The sequence below is a fragment of the Melospiza melodia genome, chromosome 3 (assembly GCF_035770615.1).
Source record: "Melospiza melodia melodia isolate bMelMel2 chromosome 3, bMelMel2.pri, whole genome shotgun sequence".
Classification (NCBI taxonomy): Eukaryota; Metazoa; Chordata; class Aves; order Passeriformes; family Passerellidae; genus Melospiza; species Melospiza melodia.
The window spans coordinates 100,164,136-100,190,404 of NC_086196.1; the positions used below are offsets into that span (position 1 = coordinate 100,164,136).

General features: G+C 41.0%; 1 protein-coding gene across 1 annotated transcript; it reads right to left on the reverse strand.

The window, feature by feature from the left end:
- Positions 1 to 1,072: 1,072 nt before the first annotated feature.
- LOC134416594 (serine/threonine-protein phosphatase 4 regulatory subunit 3B-like) lies at positions 1,073 to 8,626 on the reverse strand. The gene is given in 12 exon segments (XM_063153354.1): positions 1,073 to 1,159; positions 1,739 to 1,901; positions 2,338 to 2,477; positions 2,825 to 2,994; positions 3,642 to 3,800; positions 4,248 to 4,350; positions 5,016 to 5,147; positions 5,342 to 5,458; positions 6,265 to 6,378; positions 6,580 to 6,657; positions 7,878 to 8,431; positions 8,434 to 8,626. Coding segments are annotated over 12 exon segments (2,010 nt in total).
- Positions 8,627 to 26,269: the final 17,643 nt, after the last annotated feature.

Consider the following 26,269-nt stretch of genomic DNA (forward strand, 5'->3'; position numbering starts at 1 on the left):
AAGATGGATGTTTTGAGAATAAATTGCATCATCAATAAGCAAAAGGATTTGTTTTCTAATTTTACACTTAGTTTTACAGAACTTTCAGACAAGCAGCTCAGTACTTATATATCAGTATTTCAAAGTACATGGACACTGACTTTCCAGAAAGTCCATGAAACTCACTGATGTGTTCAGCAGCAGGGCTGCTGAGCATCCCTGCAGTGAAGACTTGTTCAACCACTGGCCTCAGCCTCTTGAGAGCCTATAGACAACCAGATACTGAAATCTGCTAAAATAATGCAACTTTAGGCAAAAATAATTGCTTTAGTTGCAAAGTTTGAGATGTCACCTGCAATTCAGTTTCAAAAGAGTAGAAATCTTTTTAAAACCCTGTTCTGGCTTGGCCCTGACAGATTGAAAGGGAAGCCAAGAGTGGGGTTACCCTTTGCACAGTGCATGACATCACTGACTACAACAGTAAGTCACAGGAAAGGAAGCAAACCCACCCAGTCAGGTTTCATGTAACTTTTTATTAAAATATAACTTACAAATAACACATCTTATGAAATTACAGAGTCCAATTGTAATTCCTGAATTTTACAGCTCAGCATGAATATTGCCATATACTTACAAATGGTGTAAAACAAGTACATTGGGATCTTTAACACAAAATAAACTTGTTTGATGGAAAAAACTATTTTATATATCTATACAGAAAGGACTTTTTTCCAAACAAGAGCTACAATTAAAACTAGCCACTACCTTAAACTAACTACTAACTAAATCTTCAAAACATAGGAATGGCTTCACATTAAACTAATCCATGAGAAATAGACCTGACATATGTTACTATATATTGCTACTATATTATGTAATATTATTAATGTTAGTTATATTATATTATATTGTATTGTATTATATTGTATTATAAACATATATTACCACTGCATTGCATTAATATTGTATAATAACATCTATTAGAAGAAAGGTCTATGTGGTGGATTGCAGCTGGTTCCGTGTTTTAACATTAAACAGTTTCAGCACTGGAAAACCCATAATAAAAGTTCATATTCAAAATTTTCAGTTTCCTTTAGGAATCCAGATGAGCTCTTTTCTTTGGCGGTGTCTCGTCATCTTCATCATCAGGATAACAAAATACTTCAAATAGACCTCTCTGCTAATTAGAAAAAGATAAAAAAATGAAATTCCCACATTGAAAAAATACATGCTGCATATCTGTTTTGCCCCCAAGTCTTAGGAGTGAGCAATAAAATTCTTGCCACAGTTTTCTGTAGCTGCTCAGAAGCTAAGATTCAAATAATTCTCAGCTGTAAAAGGCACAAAAGAGTTATCACTTCCTGCATTTTGTCTGCTTAAAGACACTTATAAATTCCCTGATGGGCAATAGATTCCAAAAAAGGCAATCTTATCGGTATATCACACACACAGGGCACCAGCTGGGCAGGGAAGAAAGCCAAGGAGTAAGTTCAGTCATGCAGAAGAGGCAAAATTAACCTGTGCCCACCAGATTAACAACAGACTCCAGTCCCACCTTATCATCCTTGAACCTTACCCCAAACTAATCAGGGTTTCACTCTTAGTGAAACTAGTCTGAGATTTGGGTGAATTTGTCCCTAACTAAGGTACCCTGTACAAGGCTTTTGCTGACTGTTCCACATTACACCCAGTAAAGTTCCACGATGCTGCTCTACTGTCCTATGTAAGGACAGAAGCTTCCATAAAAGTTCTCTCCCACCTTGGGGGCTGTCACCACTGTTGTCAGGGTTGGATAGGAGCCATTGGAGCTTGCTGGTGATGTTGGAGCTGCCTTCTCTTCACCTTCACTGAACTGCACATCTTCATCCACCTGTGAGACTGCTGCTTTGACAAATGTCTCACCAGGTAATATGGAGGAGACACTGCAAGAGATATAGGACAAGTGATTGAAGCTTTGCCTGATGTTTCATACTCAGACAGGTCATAAATGGCTTCCAGAGCTTTAAAATTAATTGACTTGGGAAAGGTAATCCAGCTCCAGCCCTGCTTCCACCTGCACCAAAAGCTTCACAAATACCCAGGCAGACTGAATCCTAACTCAGAAGAACAAAGCAAGATTATGCTTTTCATAAACTGAGAGTTTTCTGAACAGAACATTTAATCTACTGACCACATCAGCTCTGCTCAAAGAAAGGTAGATGGGGGTTTACTCTAACTCAAGGAGTTTTCAGCAAGAATGAAATCCAACCCCAATCCCAGCCACCTGCTTCTGCTGCTCTTTGGGAAATTAAAAACTAACCAGCAGGCCTGCAGAATGGCAGTCACTGGCAGTCTCATAAGACAGAAACTGGGCCATACCTGTTCAGTTTCTCATTTTGCTGGTATTTTTCTTGCTCATATTTTGTCTTCAGTCCCTGGAATGTGTGAATGTTTTTGACAGATTCCAGTGCATAAGAGAAGTTCTCAACTATATGTGCAATAAGGAAGTGAATATCCTCCTGAGTAAAAACATATACAGGGTTTCAGTCTCAAATGTTCACATACAGAAAGTCAGAAAGCTTTTAACTTTTTATTTTGGAAAGTAACTTCTTCCTTGTCCAGAACGAAAATATTGTTGTCAAGAGCAAACAGGAAGCAATCAGATTTATTCTTAGGAAAAAAGCTGAGATCTAGAAAGAATTATTAAACTTCCCTTAGAAATAGACAATAGACTCAGCAATGTCCCAGTTCCATTTATGACTCTTCCAGCAAAACAAGATGTTTGCTATCTTGGAAAAGTCTGCCTTTTGCCTCTTGCCCTGCGAGGTCATGGACGTGTTGGTGCTAAGGCTGCTGCTGAACTCACCTTTCGGATGAATTCAAACAGCTCTATTGAAGCAGACTTGAGCAGGTTGCACTTATTCCGGTTGTCCAACACAGCATTTACAACTGGTTCAAACAGGTTTCCCAGAGTGATGTAATGGTTATAAAGTTCATCTTTCAGGCCAATTATCCTCCTCATAAAGCGAAGAGCACCTGTGTGAAGAAAGATATTCAAGCATTCAAAAACCACATGCCAGGCTCTCATCTTCTTGTGGAAGAATTTAAAAACCTGGTGTTACCCCAAGAGGAAGATGCACCCCAAAGTGCAGAAGCAGATTTGTTGACTGGTCATCTTTACAGGAACCATGGATTTCTTTCTCAAGTCCAGCAGCAATGCATTCCAGCATGCATAAAGTTCATATATTAACTCTCCACTGTGCTTTTGTCCTTGTTCCCCTCCCAGAACAAGCCCTAAGTCTTTAAAGATCCTGGTTCACAGAATTTCACTCACTCTCCACAAAGAGAAGCAGATTTAGGACATTATTAAGAAAGGACACCATTTCCACTGAAATGAGGTAGGAAATCTGATTACAAAGGATCCTGCCATGAAGATTTGAAAGGATCTCTGTAGAGATTTGAAGATTTGAAGGGAGACAACAATGCTCTTCCCGCAAGAAACTGCATTAGTCTGTACTTACAGACAGCTGCTACCTCATTTTTTCCAAATTACTTAATTGTAGCCTGTAAAACCCAGCAAATGAACAGGAATTCTGAGTTCAAGTGTACATTGGTACTAGTACACCTTCCACACAGGACACACAAAGCCTTGAAAAAGGAAATCATGACAGCTCCATACTCACACAAGGCCAGAAATTTGTGTTTGGATTTCATCAAGACCAGTGTTCTTCTTAGGAGATCTTTCTTGATAATGAAAATCTTCATGTGATACTTGTGCCGTTCCACACAAAAAGACAACAGCTGCAAAACTGAGGCAAGTATTTCTGCTGTTTGATAATTATCTACAAGAAAAAGTAATGCCATAAGTTGTACAAAGAAAAAAAATAATGTACTGTCAAAGTACACTGAGCTCAGTTGCTATTGGAGTTTCTGACATATTTTTAGTGGACTTTTTGTTTTACTGGATTGCTTTAGGAAGCAGGACATTGGGTCAGAGCAAAACAACAAACACAACTGTGGCTTTTTTGCCTTTACAGTAAATATTCTTTAAAATTAGACTAGTAAAACTATGGCATTATTCTCAATATACATGAAGGAAGCACAACTTTATAAAGTAGACCATCAAGCTATGTCAGCATTCACAGCTTCAGGAAAGGGCTATGAAACGTCCTGCCCCCAGAATCCCTGTCCCTGGAGGAACAGCAGCTTGCTGGCATGCATCACAGGTTTATTGCTGTTACCAGGACTGTAAGGCCCTTCAAAGGGAAAAAAAATTAAATTGTCATTACCTATTTCATACCATTCTTCTGATGTATCAGCCAGAAGCGGTGCTGTAAGAACTTGAATGTAACGGTCGTAGAAGATATCGAGAAATTCAAATATTTCTAAATTCTAAAACAACAATAACTTCATTAAACACTGCATTCACATACAACCTTTTAAATAAAAAAGTAGTAACAGAAGAAACATCCTACAAAGAATTCTACTGAGTTCTTTGAATCTGCAGCACTGTCTTCACACAAGATCAATTTCTTCATTTTGGGACAAACTTTTGTTTCTTGTGTCTCCAAACAACCTAGCTATCACTAAAAGAATTCCCAGCATGGATGCAAATATATACTGGAAAGAACATCAGTGACTCAAAGCGCTTGACAAAGTGTACTTAAACCATTCTGAAGTGCACATAGTTTTGATCAGAAGAACCTGTAAACCATTTTTACAGGTTTTACAGGTATTCTGGTACATAACTATGTATTAAAATATTTCAGGATTTATCATCCAGATTAGAGAGCTATGGTCAGACAGTGCTATGGCACTGACACGTGCGATTGTGTGGTTTAATACTGGCGCGATGACCCAGACACATACCTTTCATCAGAAAATTAGCTTATCTTTTGCTTATTTAAAGTCACTATCAGACCACAGTACACTCAATTAAAAAAAAAATTTTATGTATAATTTTTTTATCCTCTGCCCACAATAACAGCAATAGAGAATATCAGGCTTTTAAGTTTACCAAGACAGTATCATATTTTCTGCCATTCATGTTCTCTTACACTAGCTATGGCCAGCATTTTTTCTGGATCAATCAGAGCACACAAAATCTCCATCAACTGATTATCTCCTCCAAACTCAGGGTTTGGACTACAGATTATCTGCTCAATGACCTCAGTGATGAGTTGGGTATCCTGCAAAAAAAACCCAAAGAAAGAAATGACAAAATAATTACTCACAAGAATAGAATGAGTTCCCCACTTTCTGCAATTTTTTAAAAAATAAGAATTAAAACAAAAGGCAGAAATTTAGGTTTTATTTTTCTGGTTATTTTCCTGTTTGCCATAGAACTGGTATATTCAACAAACTCCAAACCACTTTTACTTACATTCTCACTCTGCTGGGCCTCTTGCATTACAAACTGTTGGACGGTGGCTGGACTAAATTCTACTAGATAAGACAATATATCCGTAGCAGCAGCTCTAACTTGCAGATCACCCATTCCCTCACAAAGAAAAAAAAAAAAAGATTAATTTGTTAGAGTAAATAAAGTTTGGTACTTATTATCATGTAAAGCTGCAAAGAGGAGGCAGTTAAAAACTGCAGAACATTTTGTTACAAAAATTTTCATGAGAAACACGATAATATGGTTACAGAAAAACAGTAAGGAACCAGGCAAATCCTTTTCCTACTATTTTCCTCCTTTAGAAAGGGCACAAGGCTTTCTGTGTATTTGAGAGCCCTAACTTAGGCTAGAAACATTCACAACATCCTACTTGCTTCAATATCTAACTTTATTGATATTCTATGCCTGCTATCCACAATTTATTAATTTTATACTAAAGGACCAACTGTACAAATCAAGGTGTACCACAGTTTCTGTGCCCATTTACAGGCAACAAGAATCCAAAACTTTCTTTGAGGGATGTGATTTTCTCTGATTAAAAAAAAACAACAATCAAGCTTCCACATGAAAAAGTCTTTTTCACCTTTTGACTACCTTGTCACAGGGGCTTCACAGCCCTCAGACATTTTCATCATGAAGTCTGAAAAGTAAAAATAGTAAGAGCAGTGAAGCCAGGCTACTCCAGAGCAGAACTGTGGGCAGCTTCTGGATTCTGGACATTACCAGAAAACTCCACTCTCAGCAGAGCAATACTCTCCAATCAGACTTATGAAAAGGTGCTCAGCAGATAAAAAAAAAGAAAAAAAAAGAAAAAAAAAAAAAAAAAAAAAGGAGAAAGGCTACATGGCTGTGGGCTTTTCTCACTTTTCTCATTTTATTAAAACCAATTCTAAGTTTTCACTTACCATTAACCTTTCAAGAGTTGGAAGAAATCCCAACTTTGACAAAGTTTGAAGAAATTCATCTCTTTTCTCAGGTAATGTGAAAGAAAAGGCACAGAATTCCTTGAAAAACTTCATCTGGTGCACAGGAAAAAAGAAAAAAGTCATGTATTTGAGTCAGAAAACTCTCTGAAAGGAGGAAACAGTTACAATTTGCACTGGAGGCGTACTGCTTCTTAGAAATACTTCTAAGACTGCAGAACTCTAAGGACAATTTAGCTTTCTACTTCATCCCTCTCATTTAAAGTCTTTGAGGAGCCACTGAGACTGCTGACTTACCAATTCACATCGTTGCTCGCCAGCAGTAGCTTCATTTGTTAATTGTGCAAAAACTTCAGGCAAAAATTCCTCATCTTTCTGTGGAGCATGCAAAAAGAACACAAATTACACAGGGCCTTCTGGAAAGTGAAAATATGATCCTTCTATGATCACACACTGCCATTATTTTTTGTCACAAAGAAGGCAAATGCTAGAGTACACACCCAGCACGATAATTTCCTGCACTTTCAGAACTCCTGTGCAGCTGAAGCATCTCCAGGACACCAGAGCCACAGGTAAAGCTGGGCACAGGGGATGATCCCTAAAGCTGATCCCTAAATTTGTCTCTACAGTGTGGCATTTCCTTTCTTTCTCTGCTGTGCCACCTCTATGCTTTGCAGTTCTGCCAAAGCCCACAGACTCCCTACACCCACACACACACACATCAAAAAGACAGAGACGGACAGTCCTAATTTGTTTCAGACTCCCTCAGAGCACTTTGCACATCAACGTCTAGGGAAGCAACTGGAACACTTCTAACGTAAAAAGTGTTAACCAAGAGAAAACTTTGGCCATACTGTACCTGCACCATTCATACTACACTGTGAACATCCCAAGGGGATCAGTTTCCCTCTTTTGGATCCACAACATTGCAAAGCACCTTTTCAGTCCATCTCTGTGAGGACTCTATTAACAGATTGCAATTTGGCTGCAGCCACATTCTCCTGAATCTTACTAGCAGTAAAACCAGCTCTCCCACATGAAAGCACTCTGCTTTGCCAAGATGGGAAACTTTTGTGACTATTATGTGCTTTTCAGATTCATATCCTCTACCAGTATAAGATGTTTAAGGATATATAGGACAACACTACACTTCGTGTTAAGCATTTCATTCTTTACACTCCAAGAAACCCAGGAACGTCATAATCTCTCAAGTGTTTTGGCACTTTCTGCCATATCTGTCCACACATTTCTCTGCACCCTTTTACATGGAAAACAGTGTAATAAATGTCCCTGGAATGAAATACTGGAAATTGCATGTTCCTTAAATACTTATATAAAACCAGTTTCAAAGGTTTTTTGGCAATCAAAGAGAAGGACTTTATTTTTTTACAGCCAATAAAAAGTATTAAGATATTCACCTGAAATTTATCATTTTGAAAATACAAAAAATCCAAGGTATCAGAAAGAAGGGAACGCATTTAAAACATTGTGCCTGTGATTAACTTACACAGTGTTCACCAGCTTTAAACCATTTCCAAACTACAGCCAGAGGGATCTCTACAGATCCCATCTAAGCCACATTAAAAAACACTTACCTGCAATGCCTGTAAAATCTCCTCTTTGCTGCAGCTGATGAAGGAATTGAGGGTAGAAAGAAAACCCGCTTCAAAATCTGATGGATTAGGCATGATGATGGCGTGAATGTACTGTGCCCTAGATGTCTGGCGGATTTTTTGCCTGAGTTCAGGGTCTCTGATAGGAATAACCTCCTGAAGCTTTGCTGTTTTGGTTAAGAATTCCCTGTGCCATGCTGGCTGAGCCAAACAAGGATCATATTCAAGGCATCCGACGACACCCAGAATACACTCATCAGAAAACATCACCTCAAACAGAACGGCTTTGTCCAGGTACAAAATTCCTCTCACAATGTCAAACAGAAGATGCAATCCTTCAGTGTTCTTTACACTCTCACAGACTTGGAAAAGCTGTAGCAGCTTTGGAATGTAGCCTTCGTTCTTCAAGGCCAGTGCTAGCTTTTGCTTACGGATGCGTGAGAGGCGAACAGAAGTCACTAGGTCTGCAATCTCTCCAAGTCTGTGGAGTTCACAGGTGGGAAGGTCTATCAAATGACTAATTCTACTCATTTCTTTAGGCATTCCTCTTCTGACTCAAGAAGGTCCTGGGTAACTTCCAGAGAATGACACCAATACCCAAAGGGGACAAGAGGGAAGCAAGACAGGAGCCCACTCTGCACTGTCCTCCTGATGCTCTGCCCCTCCAACTGCCTCAGGGGTTCTTCAGTCATTGTGATGTCACTTGGATCGCAGCCTGCTGATTGGTCCATCCCTCTAACTCCCAGACTCCAGAATGTTGGGCTCATGACTGTCCAGGGTCACGGTAAGTGACCAGTGGCTGTTGTCTGTTGGTGACCTTTTAGAACTTCTAGAGCTCCTTCCAGTACCTGCTGGGGGCCTATAAGAAGGCTGGAGGGCAGCCTTCTTACAGGCTTTTAGAGCCTCTTTCCAAGGGCACACAGGGAAGAGGGGGAATAGCCTTAAGCTGTTTCTATTGGATATTAGGAAGAAATGCTGGACAATAAAAGTGGTGAGGCATTGCCAAAGGTTGCCCAGAGAGGTTGTGGCTGCCCCATCCCTGGAAGTGTTGAAGGCCAGGCTTGATGGGGCTTTGAGCTACATGGTCTAGTAGAAGATGTCCCTGACTATTGCAGGGGCGTTGGAACCAGATGAGCTTTTAGGTCCCTTCCAAACCTAGCTATGATCAAATCGTCATCATGGAAGCAAGCTGGGACACTTCCCCAACTGCACTGCAGCTATGGGGTATGGGCTTTTCAGAAGAAAGAGGCTAGGAAGTGTTAAGGAAACTTCCCTCGCCAGCCACCCAAGAGCCACTCTGGAGTCACTCTCACATCACCTCATGTGGGACCAAAGGCTTTCACAGCTGTATCCTCCACTCTCATGCAGTCAGACTAGGTTTCCTTACCTGCTTAACTCTGGGTTTCCCATAGCAGAGTCTCAGATGTCCAGATCCTCAAAATAGTTTAATCATGGTTCAGTAACTAAATAACAACATAACAACTCAAGCTGGCACCTCTGAGGAGGAACCTTAAATAAAGAAACTCCTGTGCTTTTATCCCCTCACTGTACAAGGTCATGAATGTCTGGGCTCATCAACTCCTACTGGGTCTCTGAGTCCCCTGCTGCCCCACAGGTCCCTGTGCCGTTTGTAATGCAAAGGGCAGTTCATGGCCTCTTGCCTTGGGCTTGGGCTCCTGCCCCCCCCCCCGCCCAGAGCTCAACCTGCATCTTGTACTGCAGCTGCATCCCGAGTTACCTGCACTGAATGTATTCTTTAACATCTACCTCACCAACATCTACTGAAAAAGGAATACAGCTGGCTGCAAGCAACCAAGGGCACTCCTGGAACGTGCAGAGGACAACTTCCTTATCCAGGCATTAGACGATCCACCCCTGGAAGTGTTGAAGGCCAGGCTGGATGGGGCTCTGAGCAATTATGTCCAGTGAGAAGCATCCCTGCTCATGGCAGAGGGGTTGGAACAGGATAATCTTTAAGGTGCCTTCCCACGAAAGCCATTCTATGATCCTATGATTTGGAAGAGACTTAAAATCAGTAATAACTGTACCTCTTACCCCGTGTTGGCTTCTTAATAGCATCTGCTTTTGTCTTTTCAGTAAGTGCAAAGAATAATTCATGTTTGTGCAACATCTTAGAAGTGTTCTCTTCCTGTCAATTACTTTAAAGCTGCCACATGTTCCTTCATACCACATTCACTAAGGGTGACACTGGCCCTTCCAGAAATAGGACAGATGCTGCAATATAGGGAGACATCAGTGACAGTGAACAATTCCACTAGCCTATGAGAGCTGGAAAGCCTTTTGAAAGCAGATGACAATGAACAGGTCCAGTGTTTCACAATTAAGGGCTTGTCCCAGCTTTTTCTACCCATGGTGATTCCTTGAAAAACCTATAAATTAAACAACACACACTTTCAAGATAATATTAGCATAGAAGGTAATATAAAGGCTGGTGTTTATTGGAGGTGTCCAGGGGCATATATGGAAAATGGCCACAAAATGCACCCCTCCCCCCTCCCCCCCAGGGTAAATGCAGTTTTGTAAGTTTAGCAAATTAGCATAATCACCAATTAGAGACATAACTGGTGAGGCAATTTTCCCCACTTAAACCCTTCCCTGATTCCCACTTCCCCTTTTTAGGTACTAAACCATTCTTGATGAAAATGCATGAATGTATCTCAAAGAGCTGGTTTTGACCTTGGCTCCGAGGGAGAACCAAGATAGGATAGGGGCCTTGTAACCCCTGGGACTTGGAGCTCTGGAATATATTTTGTCTTTCTGTCCAGGCAAAAAGGTAAGGAAAAGCACTGGGAGAATGAATACACTAATGTTATGAACAGGCAAAATGAAGCCAAGATCTTCTAAAAGGCTCGGACCTGTTTACTGAAAGTCAAGACAACCAAAGAGGAGACACCAGGGTAAGCGTGGGGCCTATGCAGCAAGTCAGAGTTACAAACTAACAAAACTGTGTGCTACACAGAGTGTTTCCTTGGACACCAGCTCTGCAGAAAGACCCAGGTGCTCAGCACCCAGGGGTTTTAAAGTCTCTTAAAGTGTCAGGGTTGATGCACTCTCAATCGGTTGGTCCATAACATGGTGCATTTCTGGCCAATCATTCTAGAGTTCTGCAGCTTCATTGGCTGGTTAGTCTTCCAATCATATTTCATATTAATGTCATCATCTCATGAGGTAGTTTTCTAGAAAATTCCCTCGCCCAGATCTCACCACCCCCCCTCTAGTGGGCACACATTCCTATTACAGCACATTTAACTCCATAACTTATTACATAAATTAAGCACAAGAATTTATTATATTAATGAACAATTTATAACCTTACCTACAAAAGCTAACTTTATTTATAGCACTAATAGGCTACAAATACATCTGTAAAGAATACAGAGAATATGTAAGAAAAAAAGGCAAAAATCAATTCAGCATCAATGGAAAAATGCATCTGAAATAGGCATGGAATGAGTCCCATGGAAAACAACACACAAAAATTTCAGGAGGTCTTTAGAAAACAGTAGACTATATGCAGGAACAAATTGTGATACTTTTTCTAGTCAGAATCACTTTAATATAAAGTTTTTACTGGAAGATGTTGATTTATTTTTAGTAAAATAATCATGGTAGAAGTCAGTTTTGAGGAATTTCTTGTTTGAGCTTTATTCTATGTATCTTCTTTTCATAGTTCTGATACTCTGCTTCCTTTTGCCTCTGAAAACACTTTTCTAAAAAAAAAAGAAAGAAAGTGTAATAAATGAGAGAGAGGAGAATTAAAATGCTTCAAGCCTAGTCACATATTTTTAATTTTCATTTTATAAAAATACTCAGCTCTGGATTTTCACTTCAATTAAAATGTCATAAACCAAGAAAAATATTTCTACCTACTCCATCAAAACATGCAAAAGTACTTTGTGAAATATGAATTGAAGGATATTTGGTCTCCAATGAACCAGAGATCTGTCTTCCCATTTGTGGAGATGGTGGGGAAGAGGAAGTGATGAAAGCATTTCATAAAAAACATCAATTTGAAATGGAAAATAAAGGACTTTTTAAAAGACTGGCTAAAGCTTACAGATATTAGCTATGAAGTGACAATTTTGAAACCAAGTATTTAGTCAGCTAGGAATAATTCCCACTTTCTAAAATTCTGGTTTTATAAAGATCAGCTCAGGTCCATTCACAGAGGCGGTGGTGTGCAGGCAGCTTCTCTCACAACACTGCGGATGATTTTTTTATTTTTAAGTGAGCCACAGAGGAACAAGATTTGCAAGTGTGACAAACACTTTTCCCGCTAGGCTGTTAATCTGACTGGGTAACTCCTCCATGCAGCACTGCAGAACTGAGGAGATTCCCAGGTTGGTGCATTCATGCAGACTGTGTCTTAGTTCTCCATACATCGCAGGGGCAGAAATAATCACGCTGCAACACTACAGCATCTTCTTTAGCCTCAAAATGCTGGTGCCTGCTGAAGACCAGCACCAGCTCTGAGAGCCAGAGGCGGGACTTGGGGCACAGAAAGTTCCCTGCTTGTGCTGTGACAGATGCTTTGTTCACCAATGCCTTTAGTAGTTAAAGATGGATTCACCTGGGACTGTTGGGGCATGGGGTGTGTGGTACAATTTTTGTTTGTTGGTTTAGAATGGGTTTACTTATTTCTTGAGTTTTCATTAAAAACCTAGGTATGTTTCACATTATCAGAGTTGGCTCTTGAGAGTGTCTTAGTCCTGCCCTGCCTAGATATCCAGGGTATCATTCAGTTACAACCTAATCAATATGTCATTCAGATACGCTTGGTAATTAAGGACCTCAGATGTCCTTGTCAGAACCAGAGGCACACCCTGAATCCCACTGATTGTCAGTGCATTCTGGGAGTTCTTAATGGCTTTGCTGTTTTTTAAATCAATTAAGAGCCTGAAGAACAGATATGCTTTGGAAACAATAAATAAATATGAAGACTAGAGGCATGCCCAGATGCCCAAGCATTGGCAAAGACAGTTCCCAACAAGGAACAGCCTGGTCATTATCTGCTCCATGCTGTCTTGGGGTGATTTTATGATGATACTGTTGATACTGTTTTCCCTAATCATCTGCTCTATGCCCAGAAATTGTTGATGTAGTTTTAAGGCAGCTCTGGGGGCGGAGGTTGAGCCTTGGGGTTCAGGTTGAGCCTGGGGGCTGTTGTGCAGGCTTTTATCAAAGCCTCACTCGTGGGCATCCATGGTTCCCTGCAGACAGGCAGACTTTGTTGTTTAGCTAGCTTGGTTTTTGGTTAGCTTAGGCACTAAGTTTCTCTTCTTTTCCCTTTCCTTGGAGGCTTGGACAGCAAACCTTCGACAGTTTTTTGGGTTTTTTTTCCTGAACTGTTCAGTTTGGTTTTGGTCTGAGATCAGTGCAGTGATGGGAGAAGCAGAGGACTAGCAGGGAGCCAAGGAGCTGCTCCATCCTGGCACCAGACCTCAGAAAAGCTGAACTCACAAGAGAAACTACATCAAATACACCAGCTTAATCTGTGAGGAGGAGATCAACATCAGAGATTCACCAGGTTCCTATGTGTTTGGTTTTTCTTCCATGAGTTACTGTGTGAACCTTTTGGGTTTTTTCTTCCCTGAGAAGCCAGGTGCCATTTTGTTCCTCTCCACCATGGTCAGATGTTGTTTTTCTCTTTCCCTGGCATTTTGAGGTTTTCTTTCGTTAGAGTATGAGGGTGTGTATGGGGAGGTGTTGTTGTTTATCTTGGGTTTTAGTTAAAGAAAAAAAATTCGTCAGTTACGAAAGTGATTCCCTGCAAGGACCTTAGCAGCTTCCTTTGGATCTGACAAAAATAATCAGTGGCTAGTTTTGAATATTAACACATTATTAATCCACTGAAAAAGTCAGATGTGCATCGTGAATACACATGTAAAGGCGAACAAAGCCCGGGAGGTTCTTTTTTTCTTCCGGCCTTGAACAGGTGACGAGATGCAGCCAGGGCCGGGCCCGCTTGGCTGCAGCCTGCACGGATCGGCAGGGAGGGGCCAGGCCGGGCCGGGCCGGGCCTCAGCCGCTGCTCGGCAGGGGGAGGGGAGGGCATCGGCCGCTGAAATCCTGACTGCCACTCCTCTCTTCCCCAGCACGGCTGCTAGAAAAACACCCTCCACTATGAACAACTCCAGCACCAGATGCCGAGTCATCTGGCCGAGGGGCTGTCCCAGCGCCGCAGGAAATCATGCAGCTGAAATCAGAGGCAGCTCTGCAGCCTGTGCAACCCAGCGGGGGCCAGGCCCCTTCCCGGGGAGCCTGCCAGGCTCTGTCCTGGCAGGGCCAGGCCATGCTCTGATGTAGCGCTTGCCAAGCCGGGTCTCTTACCCCACTAGCACGGCAAGACCAGCCTGTGGCTTGGCTGAAATTCTGCCACTGCTGAGTTTCACCAGGAACTGCTGGAAATAGGCAGAAGCCATCAGCCCAGAGCTGAAATTGAGCACAACAGAAAACAAAAGAAAACACAGAAAACAGAAAACAAAAGAAAACACAGAAAACAGAAAACAAAAGATCAGCCGTGCAGCCAGAGCAGCCGTTGCCCTTGTGGCCCAGGCCTCCTGAGATTCTGACACAGGCTCCGCCCTCCCTCCCCTCCGCTCTTCCCAGCGCGACCTGAAATCTATCACCGTAAATGCTCTGGCCATCGCCCGTCAGGGATGACATGATCATCTGTGCAGGCTCTGGGCAAGATATTAACTCTTTAAATGAGACCTGCAGACCTCAATTCTCTTTCAAATGAGAGAAAAGGTCAGAGGGAAGACACATAGAGAAACAACATGAAGACACCAAGGTCCGTAAAGAAGGAGTCAAGTCCCATATGGAAGGAGAATGAAGAGATGCCTTAGTTTTAGACTGAAATTCTTTTGGTAAGGCCATGCGGATGGACTGTGATACACTAGAATATCCCTTTAATTCATAAAAAAACCCATGGGGGATGGAGTATTCAAACTGTAGACATGAACAATGGCATCTGTACTGAAGCAAGCAATCTCATGCAGCTTTGATCCCATGAGAAGTTTGAACGGAGAAATAAGAGTGAAGACCCTTTGACCCCAGGGAAAGAAGAAAATCTCTCTTCCCAGAGATGAAGATGATCTCAGACACCGATGAAGAGAACCTTTGCTTTTGAACAGCTCATCCTTAAAATAGTACTCCATAAGTTTGACATGGTCTGTGAATGCAGCTCTGGTAAGGCTGCATGAGATGGGAAGGGACTTGACAATTGCAGATTTCCAGGTGGCTGCTATTTGTGGAAAGCCGCAAAAAGAACTTTTTCTTGTGGAGAAGTCACAAAAGAACTTTTTCTTGTGAAGAAGTCTTCATGGCATGGCAAAAGAGACTCCTCTCCCTAAGAAACTGAACAAAGACTATTTTAGAGGTGGTAAACTGACTCAAAGTCACAGTAGGAAAGAAGTTGTCAGTAGGAAAGAAAAGAAGGTGTGGGGGGGGAGGAGAAGTCTTTGACAGGTTTATGCTGATTTCTTACCATTTTTCTTCTCATTCTGTTAAAAAAGTTTTCTTTATACCCTTCAAAGTTTGAGCCTGCTTTGCCTTCCTCCTAATCCTTTCTCACAGCAGGAAATGAGTAAATAATTCTAGTGGGTGCACTTATGATTTGGCCAGCACTGAACCCACCACAGGAGGGCAAGGTATGACAATTCAATATCCAGCATTTTTTCCCAATTTTTTCCCATGCCATGTTGGCACTCTTCAATAAACAGTTGTTTTTTTTTTTCACTTTCATCTGCTAGTGTTGATCTGCTTAGTACAATGGTGACATTAGTTTTGCAAACTGCAACCCCCCCCCCCCCTTTTTTTTTTGTTTTTTGCCAGCATTTAACCCTTAAAATACTGTTTAAATCCCCATCACCACAACCCAGAGTGGAGATGAGAGAGATAAGCATTCCTGGGCTATGTAGGTTTTATATACCTCCAGGAATTTGGAGTCTCTGTCTGCAGTTCACACGAAGTGGAGGAGCTACAGGCTTAGCAGCAGTCCATAGGAAATGCTAACTGTGGAGATGCATTAAAAAACACCTCTCCTCAGGAAGGAGAGCTTTGGTGCCTGACCTCAGTGCCCTGATCTCTGGAGGATGTAAGACCCCAAACCTTACCCTAAGAGAGAAACAAGAACTAGAGTTAGGATTTTCAGCAGCCCTGGCATTTTCCACTCTGGCAAAGAACTTTCAGTTCTGCTTATGGGAAAAGATATACTTCACTCAAGCACGGGTTGCAATTTAAAATGTACTTCAGCACCCAGCAGTCCAACTGCAAGACATTGTCTGATCATTCCATTCCCAGGTACCTGTTTAATATCACAGTCTGTTCTGTCCAAAATCATGGTGCTATTGTCTTCTGGGACATCAGGGCCTATTTCATCTACCAGACTTTAATGTGTAATCAGAGAATTAAACAAGTGACTTCTCCAGAGTCCATTCCCCAGTTCTTGCATGTACTAATAGTCATGGAACTCTTCATTGGTGGAAACCAAGAGTACTGTAGAGAATACATTGTTAAAGGAGTTGATAAAAAGGTCATTGTTAAAAGAGTTAATATAAAGTTCCAATGTTAGTTGAATGTTCCATAGTTATGTAAATCCCCCTTAGTTGTTTGTTGAATATTCTGTGGTTGTATTATTTGTTAGATGTTTTGCTTGTTAGATATATTGCTTGTTTGTTAGATGTTTTGTAGTTATATGAATCCTCCTTGCCATTGGGTATTGCACCTGCTGCTCCCACTGTTATCTAAAATGGCGAACCATCCAAGACCATACGGAAGAAGATTATGTCACCTAATAAGCAAATATGAAACTCCCATAATACTTCGCAGAAACGGTTACCTAGCAAAAACCCCTAGAACAATGAACCACCGTGCAAATAAAGAATTAAACTAACACCTCTGACCAGAGAAAACATAAGCCAACATTAAGACCCTGGTCAGAACTTTTCACCTTCATCACTCTAACCACAGCAAGCCAAGAGGAGTATAAAAACTATGAACCTGAAAACAAATGGTGTCTACTCAGAGACTCTCATGAAGAGAGAAGACTCGTCTCTGCCGGATGGAGCTGACATCCTCCTCCTCCACGCTATCTTGGGAGCAGCAGTGGCGTGCAAACACCCCCATGGGTCCCCTACCTAGACTGTTTCCAATAAAGCTGAAATCACTAGAGCTGGTCATGTGCCATTCAAAACAGTCTTGGAGACTTGTCCAGGGTAGGCCACACCCAAAGAACGCACTGCTATAAACAACATAGAAATGTGCCACTAAAAAAAATGTTAGACTCTAAGGTCAGCTTTAGCTGAGCAGAGGATACTCTAGCTATTCAGTGGATGAGTACTAATGTAATTTTTTTCTTGATCCTCTGCAGCTAGGTAACAAGCAGGGCTGGTGTCTTCTGCTAGGGTAGAGAAGTAAATACAAACTGAATACCCTCAGTAGTTTCAAAGCTAACTTATAGGAAAAACATGATAGAGCTTTACACATCCAGTAAGTATATACTCATTGTGTGCTTATAAGTCAGAAATAGATTTTTTTCTAATTGAAATATTTTAAATGTGTTTTGAAACAAGAATTGTTTAATTTCTCAAAGGGAAAGAAATGCAAGACCACAGAATGCACAGTTGTTTTCTTACTGTCAAATGAACTGCTTCCCCGGCTATGCTCAAGGGATTTTGCTGCATGAGATTGGTGGGAAGTGGAGCAGTGGCATTTATTTGGTGAAGAGAGATTAAGGACATTATGCAGGAGATAAAGAGATATACTGCCCTTTATTGCAATAGCTCTAAAAGCTCTGATGTTGGGGTGCATGTTTTTGGTTGTAATTCGGTCTTAGTAGTCAGTTTTATAACCATCCCCCCATTTTGTATTGTTATTTTATTACCAATGGGCTGTTCCTTTCCCCTCTGTGTTGTTGGCTTTGCCCTAGTCGTCCATCTCCCCAAAGACCTGCCCTTTTGTTCCTGTTCCTCCTTCCATTGAATGTCCCTCCCCAAGCCTGCCCCTTTCGTTAGAAACTTCTCTATAAATTTTGTATCCTTTGAAACCCCATTGGTTTAAGTTGTTCTCCTCCCCTGTAGTTTCTACACTGAAATCCTTATTGATTTAATCTGTTGGATCTAAAGTTTCTTCCTCTGCATTTTTGCAAAATTATAACAAAACAGAGTTGACAGAAAAAGACACCAGAAGCAAATGTTGGGGTGGGTACTCATTCAGGTGCATTCAGGCAGAAAACCCTCTCACTCCAATCTAGTGAAATTTCTAGCACAGAAACCTGTGGCAAGGCTGGATAAGACCCGTAAAGCTCATTATTTTGTATTAAGCCATAGTACAATCAAGTTTACTTTCTTGCAAAAGGCTGAGCATGTCAAGGTCCTGAACTGGCACAGAAGAATGGGTGGAAGTTACTGATATACTAGAAAGTAAAGTTAAGGAATGTGTACATTGCCAGAAAATTGTAGTTATCAATTTTGCCACTAGCCTCAATTACAGTGGTTAAAAGCTTTCCTGGGTCTGCTGGGGAAGAGGTTGGAATTAAAAAAAAATATTCAGCCTTGAAGCACCACTGTGTGTTGCAGTCAAATGGCAGGATAGCCTTTGAGTATTAAACAGATTGAGAGGTTTTAAAGGTGGCATTTTTTGACAACCTGCTTGTCACACTTTCTGCCTATTGTATTTGAGTGGCACCTAGGAGCAGACTGAGGATGAAAATGCTTTAGTTTTAAAATAATCTTAATGCAGCTCCAGGGTTTTCAGGCTCTCCCCGACCTCAGCTGCCGTGGGTGTCCCAGGGAGTGAAGTCCAGTTAAGCACAACCTGTCTGGGCCCCTCAGGCAGGCTCCAGAGCCACAGGCAATCTTAGCAAGCTGCTCAGCTCTTGAGATCGGCTCTTTTGTGATTTTCAGCTCATTAGTGATTTCAGCTCTTTGCTTGCTAAGTGCCTTGGCAGACACAGGTACAGAGAGGAAAAGCACTGTATGAAGTTCCACAGAGATGTCTTTATTGATATCTTCTGTGAACGGTCTCAGTGACAGCTCTTCTGCCGAACTGGGCGGAAATAGGAGTTTATATAGGGTATAGGAGTTTTGGGAAACAGTCCAATAGTATGGGTCAAGGCAAAAATTACCTATAGTTTTACAGAGAAATAACAAGGGCCTGAGGGCAGAAGAGAGGTTTCTTAGGTCCAGTCATCATGACTAAGCATTTCTTATCTTAAACAACTGGCCGCCAGAGAGGCCTGGCAGGCCCTCTGCCTGCTACATAATCTATTTCAGCTTCATGGCTCCCTAGGAGAAGCAATATCCTCCTTAGAAATGAAAGGGATCTATGCTATACATTTATTTTCAGGACATAGCTGGGACATGAGCAGGACAACTGAAGGAAATTTGTGTGTGATGCAGAGGGTATTCAGCTGCCATCAGTCCCAGCAAGACAGTGTTTAGGGGAAAATGATCAGAACAAAGTAAATTTAGTCCTTCTGCCTGCATCAAAAAACCTTCCCAGAAGTACTAAAGTTTTAATTAAATTGCTGTTTTCAGTCATTCGATTTTAAAGACCAACTTGTCTTCTGGGAATTTTGTCTTTTAGCAATCCTAGTATATCAGAGTAGCATACTTTATACAATTAAACCAATCTTACATCAAATTCCAGACTGGCTGTGCAGCACAGCCTGTCTGGGCATTCAGCACCTTATTACATTCCCTGGGCAATCAGCACCTTATTCAAAAGCTGATCTTTGCTTAGACTGTGTTTGGTGATTGTGCTTTGAGTCAGAGAAGAAACCTGTAAAATGCATCCTTTCCTGACCATGTGGGCTTTCTCTGCTCTCAGTGAGGCAGCCTTGGGTCCAAATGCCACAGGGTAAATATCACTCCCTCACTGGAGATGCATGAGGGTGGTTTACTAAAAATCATGCCCAACATGAAGGTGAGATAGGCCAGTGCTTCTAGGACTCCTGCATAACACAGCTGGAATGAATCAAAACAACTGCTTTGAAATGAACTAGAAGTACATTAGAACTAGAAGTCTGTGTAGGCACTAACAAGAGATTTGATTCCCCTGACGTAAACAGATTTCAGTTTATTTCCCTACTTCTCAAATTCAGAGCAACACCATTTAAATCAAATACTACATTTCAAATCATGTTCCTTCTTGAGACTAAAGAAAACAAATCCCTGGCTGCTATTTACTTTTCAGTTCTTTTGCAGATGCTACAGTCCTCCTTATTCACATGTAATCCAAGGGGGAAAACCTAATGTTCTTAATGTAATTATATTTCAAATATTTCACTTTCAGGTCATTACATTTCAGGTATCTTCCTCCCACTCTGCAAACATCTCCTTATGTTGCTGCTTTTTAATGGCTGCTGCCTGTGTGACCAGCCTTCCCAGCTAAGGAGCCACTAATACTGCAAATATCGCTATATTGCCATCAATGGAACATACAATAAGGTGCCCAAACAGCTGAAATTACTTTTCCCAAACTGTCATATCTTGTGTTTATTGGCTATGGACTTGAAAGACACTTGCTGTTGTGCTGCTGGTTCATTGCTCCCAAGAAAGACCATCCTGGTTAAACCTTTCCCCTTAGAATATTTTTCCAGAAAATTTTTTTTTTTATCTTCCACCATTCCACTACTCCTTTTTTCTTCTCTCCTAATATTCATGTGTAAGGAATTAATGTCAAGATCATTGCCTAAAGGAAAGGTCGGGTCTGTGGAATGGACAGCAAAAGTGTAGAAATCTGATTTCTGTCACTGCACTATCACAAGGAACTACAGGAAGTCAGCATAAGTCACCTGAATTTTTCCATAAAATGAGGGAAAATGTTCCATACTTTGATCCCAGAGGTCTTCTGGGAATCCCTCCAAGGAAAGTTTCAGTTCTAGAAGATGAAGTTTTTTTAAAAAGCAATTTTTCAGAAGTAAACACCCAAAACATGACCATGGAGAGAGATCAGGATGATTAGAACTATCAGGATGTCACGGTTTGACACTGGTGCAATGCCAGTGCCCCCATGAAAATATATGCTCTCTGGTGTCTGCTGTGAGATGTGACCAGGAATAGAGCAAAGCAGACTCCAACTTAAAATAAAAAAGAGAAACTTTATCAACCTACAACTATATATAAAAAGAACACATACAGAACTCAGAATGGAAACCTTCCAAAAACATTCCTCCTCCCCCCACCAAGTTTCCAATACATCCATCCCTCAGATCATCAACTCTCAGTCCATAACCACCCTTTAGATAATCAATTCTCAGTTCATCAACAGGAGAGGAGTCCCTCTTGTGCCATAGGCTTCCCCAGGAAACACAGTTGAGACCTCATGTGTTTCCGTGTCACTCGTGGCACCTCCCAGAGAACATTTGCCATCATAACATCTTCCTTCCATGTCCAGTGCTCTCACCACTGCACATGGACCAGAGCTGCTTCTAGGGTTCCCCTTTAAAGTATGCTTTGCCCAGTTCCAAAAAAAGCAGTCTCTCACTTTTGGGACACCAGTCCCACCCAAATTCACCCCCTGGGGCCGAGGGGGTCTCAAGAACAGAGGTCTTCTTCTTCACTGAAGATTGAGGGCACCACCACTCTCCTCACCCGTCGTCTCTGTTCACGCACTCCTTCACATAACATCACTGCACTCTCTTGGCTCCAAGCCATTGCCTCCCCCTAAATGCAGTCTCTGTGTCACATGAAAAATGGTTCTGTCCATGGCTATACAAGAAAAGTCCAGCCAAAGGCCACTACATCATCCCTCTCACTAAGATTCTTCTCCACTTCTCTCATGGCCAATTTCCTCTTATCTCTACCTCTCTTCTCATTCAGCTCCAGGAGGATCAGCATTTGTAAGGTTTCCATCATCCAAGAAAAGGGTTAAAAATCTCAGGCTCTGCCTGTCCAGAACTCCCATGGCTGTCCTGCCAGGCACCTTCTCACCGCACCCTTTCAAGGTGGCACAACACAGACACCATCTCTCTCTCTCTCTCTCTCTCTCTCTCTCTCTCTCTCTCACAGCCGGGCAGGGCAGCTCTGACCTCTTTTACCGACCGAACCCAAGAGAGCTTCTTCCTGGGAGTGCTTTGCTTTTAACCCCCTGTGTTCTCAGAGGCATATCCATGTCCTCAGTGGCCACACCAGGTGCCAGTATTCAAATCTGAGCACCTATTGGTTTGACCACTGCATCCCAAAAAACTCACTTCCTTTTCAAACCAGGACGCAGGATCAAAACATCTTTACTTCTGGGTTATTTTGCCAAAGAGTACTGATGTTCTTGTCCTGAGCTTCCATGGTATCTTCCACTGTGGTGCTGATGAAGGACACAGAATTCCTCACAAGCACACTGTGGCACAGGCAACTTCCATGAACTGAGTGACATTTGGTACATGCAGAGCTTTGTATAAGGAAGTCCTTCAAACAATACAATTGAAATATACCGAATAAAGAATGGGAGTAAAGGTGACTATTAAGATTTAAGGTGCTGATACTGCATCTCTGAAATGGCTTCTAAAACAAGGTAATTTCAATGTGCCTGAATCCAGAGTAACATATCAAAAAAAGGTTTTGATTTGACGGAGATTAGGACAGTATTCATGCAGGAGCAGACCTCCTGTGTGTTTTAAGTGCACTATGCATTCTGGAGGAATGGCTTCACTCTGGCAATGCAGCTGTCATTTTATTTACATAAACATGCATTCAGCCCAAACAATAATGTTTTCTTCCAAAAGTTGCTAAACATCTCCACAAAGTGGATTAAAATTACACAGTCAGCAGTTTTCCTTGATTGTTGACAAAACTCCAAAGTTGAGAGAACAATCAGCAGTTAAAGCACTGCAACGTGTTTATGTGTGAAATTTGTGAAATCAGGGAGTATAGAAACAAAGTCTTCAAAAATCAGGACTGTTTTGACTTTTGTTGATGGATGATGATGCTCAGAAGAATTTGCATAGCTCCCCAGGAGCAGCTCCGAAGTGCTGGTTCTCTGAGAGTCAGCTCATTACATCCATAACAGTGAATGTCACTGATTTCCTTTCTCCAAAATTAAGAATTGACAAATATGAATGAAATTAACTGAAATGCTGTTGGAAAGATGACAAAAATCAATGAAAAATCTATGAAAATTATTGTTCTGTATTCACTTTAAAAAAAATTTGAATACTTACAAAATGCTCTGGCCAGCTGTTGTTATTAGACATAAAGTGGTTATCACTGTTATCACTGTTGTTATGATGAAAATGAAAACAAGCTCCCTAATGTCAATACAAGGCTCAAAACAACATCTTCTGAAGTATACAAAAAGCCTTGAATAAATATTTCTCTCTTTAAATAAAAAGCCATTGTATATGAATAGATAAAAAAATATGTTGTAAATAGATCTGTATCTTAGTCATACAAAATGTTCAATTTTGCAAATGTAAAGGTTTAAAGATTTTAATTCATATAAAAATAGTATCAGAGGTGCTTTGGTGCTAACATAAGAAGTGGATGTATGTTTAATATCAGCATGAAAGAATGTTTAGAAAATAGAGATCAAATGCATAAAATTACTGGAAAAATGAAAAACATTTATTGCCTGAAGTTTGTTGCTTGTTTTTACTTCGCTCTCTGTATCTGCTATATCGGGTGGTGACTGTTCATGTTATTAAGCTCAAGACAAAAGCGAACTTCAACTCCTTTACACATATCTCAGTAAATGTACTTTATTCTCTCAGGTATGTCAGAAATTACTAAAACAATATTACTGGGCTTTGGATTTCTAGGGTTCTGTTTGTTCAGGGAGGTGTTCAGTGGTTATCATTCTGCATTGCTCTGCAATTAAATTTATCTCAGTATATATTTAAAAAAACAAAAAAAACCCAACTTTGCAAATTTGGAGTGTAGGGACTCAGGTTTAACCTAGCAGCAGTCAAGCTGCCACAGCAAAAACCAGGGAAGTGGTACCCAGAGAGAAGCATTGATCACGATAATAAGAAAATAACTGCAGTACTTGTAAGTTGTTTTCACTAAAAATAAAGGCTGATTCCAACCATATAGAAAAGCACTTTCTACAGGCACTCAAAGGTTCATGTAACTATCAACAACCAGCTGATAGCAACATATTTTTTTGCCTTTTTGCAACGGGTTTCCAATCCTTAGCCTGTTTGCAGGGGTGGCAACTTTATCCAAATAGAAATAAACCTCAGCTGGTTTGCTTTTTAATCCCTTATTTTGCCAGCTAGTCTGAAGGATTCCTCCACTTAAACCCTTCAGCTTTACAGTGTCCACTCAAGTAACATCCCAAAAGCCAAACATTGGTCCTAACCACGGCCAACAAAGCACAAGGATAGGAAGAAATTCTGCAACACACAAGACCACTCAAAGCCAATTTTGAGTAGTAACTGGTACCACCACTGCATACGCTTTCCTATCTTCTCTGCAGGACAAGGCATATTCAGTTGTGAGCACGGGCTTTGGATATCTAGAAAGCAGGGATTACCACACTGAGTTTTCCAAACTTGATTCTACTATTTTCCAATCCTCTATGCTAGAAAATTACTTTTTCAAAGAACTGCACAGGCCCAGCAAAAGGCAGAGGACTGCAGGATGTGAGCTGCTATGGTAGAGGCTGTGAGAATCCATTCTCAGTAGTAAAAAAACCCCAAAAAACAAACAAACCAAAATCCTTCTTAATGACTACACAAATTGGAAGATAAGATTCTCTTTTAGTTATAGCAACTTAATCCCACTAACAGCAGAACAAAATTGATTCACCTTTACAACCTAGCCTTTTTATGGCAATCCATCAAAATGAGGTAGTAATTTATAAAGGCCCTTTATAATACTGTAGTAGCAGAGTCCCTAGGTCCTGAGAATCAGATGTCATGCACATACAAATAAGCACAAAATCCCCTCGAGTGCCAACATCTTTTTTTATCATCCAAGTGTACAAAGAGATAGCAGGGCTGAGTAAAAATAAAACCATGATCAGCCTACAGCTATCCATCCTGCTCATGGGTTTTGATCAGAAAAGTAACTGAGGTGCCTGAATATTTTTAAGAACTGACATGTAATCTTGATATATATGTGAGAGTTGAAAGCAGAATTGGAAAAAACTTGATTTTGGCAAGGGGACGTGTTCAACAATGGAAAATTTAATATTTGTGAACTTAAATTGCACGGGGTTGTCTTTAGACTAAAATATGCTATGGCCCTACAGGCTATGTTTTTTGAGAATTAAATTCATCATTGAAGTATTATTTTCATATAAGCTTTTTGAAGAAGGATAATGAATATATTTTGTTAAATTATTAATCATAGAAATAATTTGTCTTTTTACTTGAATAAAGGATTACATGGAATGGTACAACCTGAGTTTTAGCCAGCTTTCAGAACTCCTCCCACATCCATTGAGCAGTCAGGCAAGGCCATATGACTGAAAAGAGCAACACAGAGTCAACACTTGGCAAAAGAATCTACTAGTGGTAGATTCAGGCAAATTATCTACGGGCCACACCTTATTCCAAAGGGAAAAACTGCTAGGGCAACTAGCCTAGCTGTTACACATCACCCAAACTGTGCTAAACCTGCAGGGGTCAGAGCTGGCCCTATGGCAGAAAGAGTAATTATGAAATGGCACATATTTTATAACTGGGTTTGTTCCCAAGTGATGTAATATTTTTTCCTTTTATTTGCTATAAATCAGAATTACACCATCCTTTGATTTATGTTGTTGTTGGTGGTTTTTTTTTGGTTTTGTTTTAGTTTTGGTGTCTTGGGAGGTTTTCCTGTTTTCTTGTTGCTGTTGTTGGGGTTTTGGGGTTTTTGGTTTATTTTGCTTTTTTTTTGAAACAAGAATGCAGAAGGTTGAGAAGGAATATGAAGAACTTGTTTCTATGAAATAATATTATCTAATCAGAGGAATGAAAGGAAGTCCATAGCAAATAAACAATTTAGTGATTTCTTATTAAGGTCACAGAAATTTTCTTCATGTGGCATAATACTGACTGCAAGGAAGCCTTGCAGTAACCTATTAAATTCAGTATTATTACAGTTCTGCCACCCAAGTATCCTAACACTGAGTTTATCAGCTGTTCCTGGTGGTCCAGGACCCCAGCCAGTGGCAGAACCATGATCCTGCCTGCCAATGGCAGAGGTGGGGCGTGGCCACTCCTGACACATGTGCCAGTGGTCTCCCGCGATCAGGACGCAAAGTCTTCGGCTTTGTGAATATGCCAGTGGCCGGGAAGGATCCAACTGGGGTACCCTGGGTGTTGGGTGGAGGCACTCCCACAGTTTAGGGAAGGCATAGCATGCAACATTCCCATAATCCCTTGCTCCTTTGCTGCCTTCCCCGTTACCTAGAATCACAAAATGGTG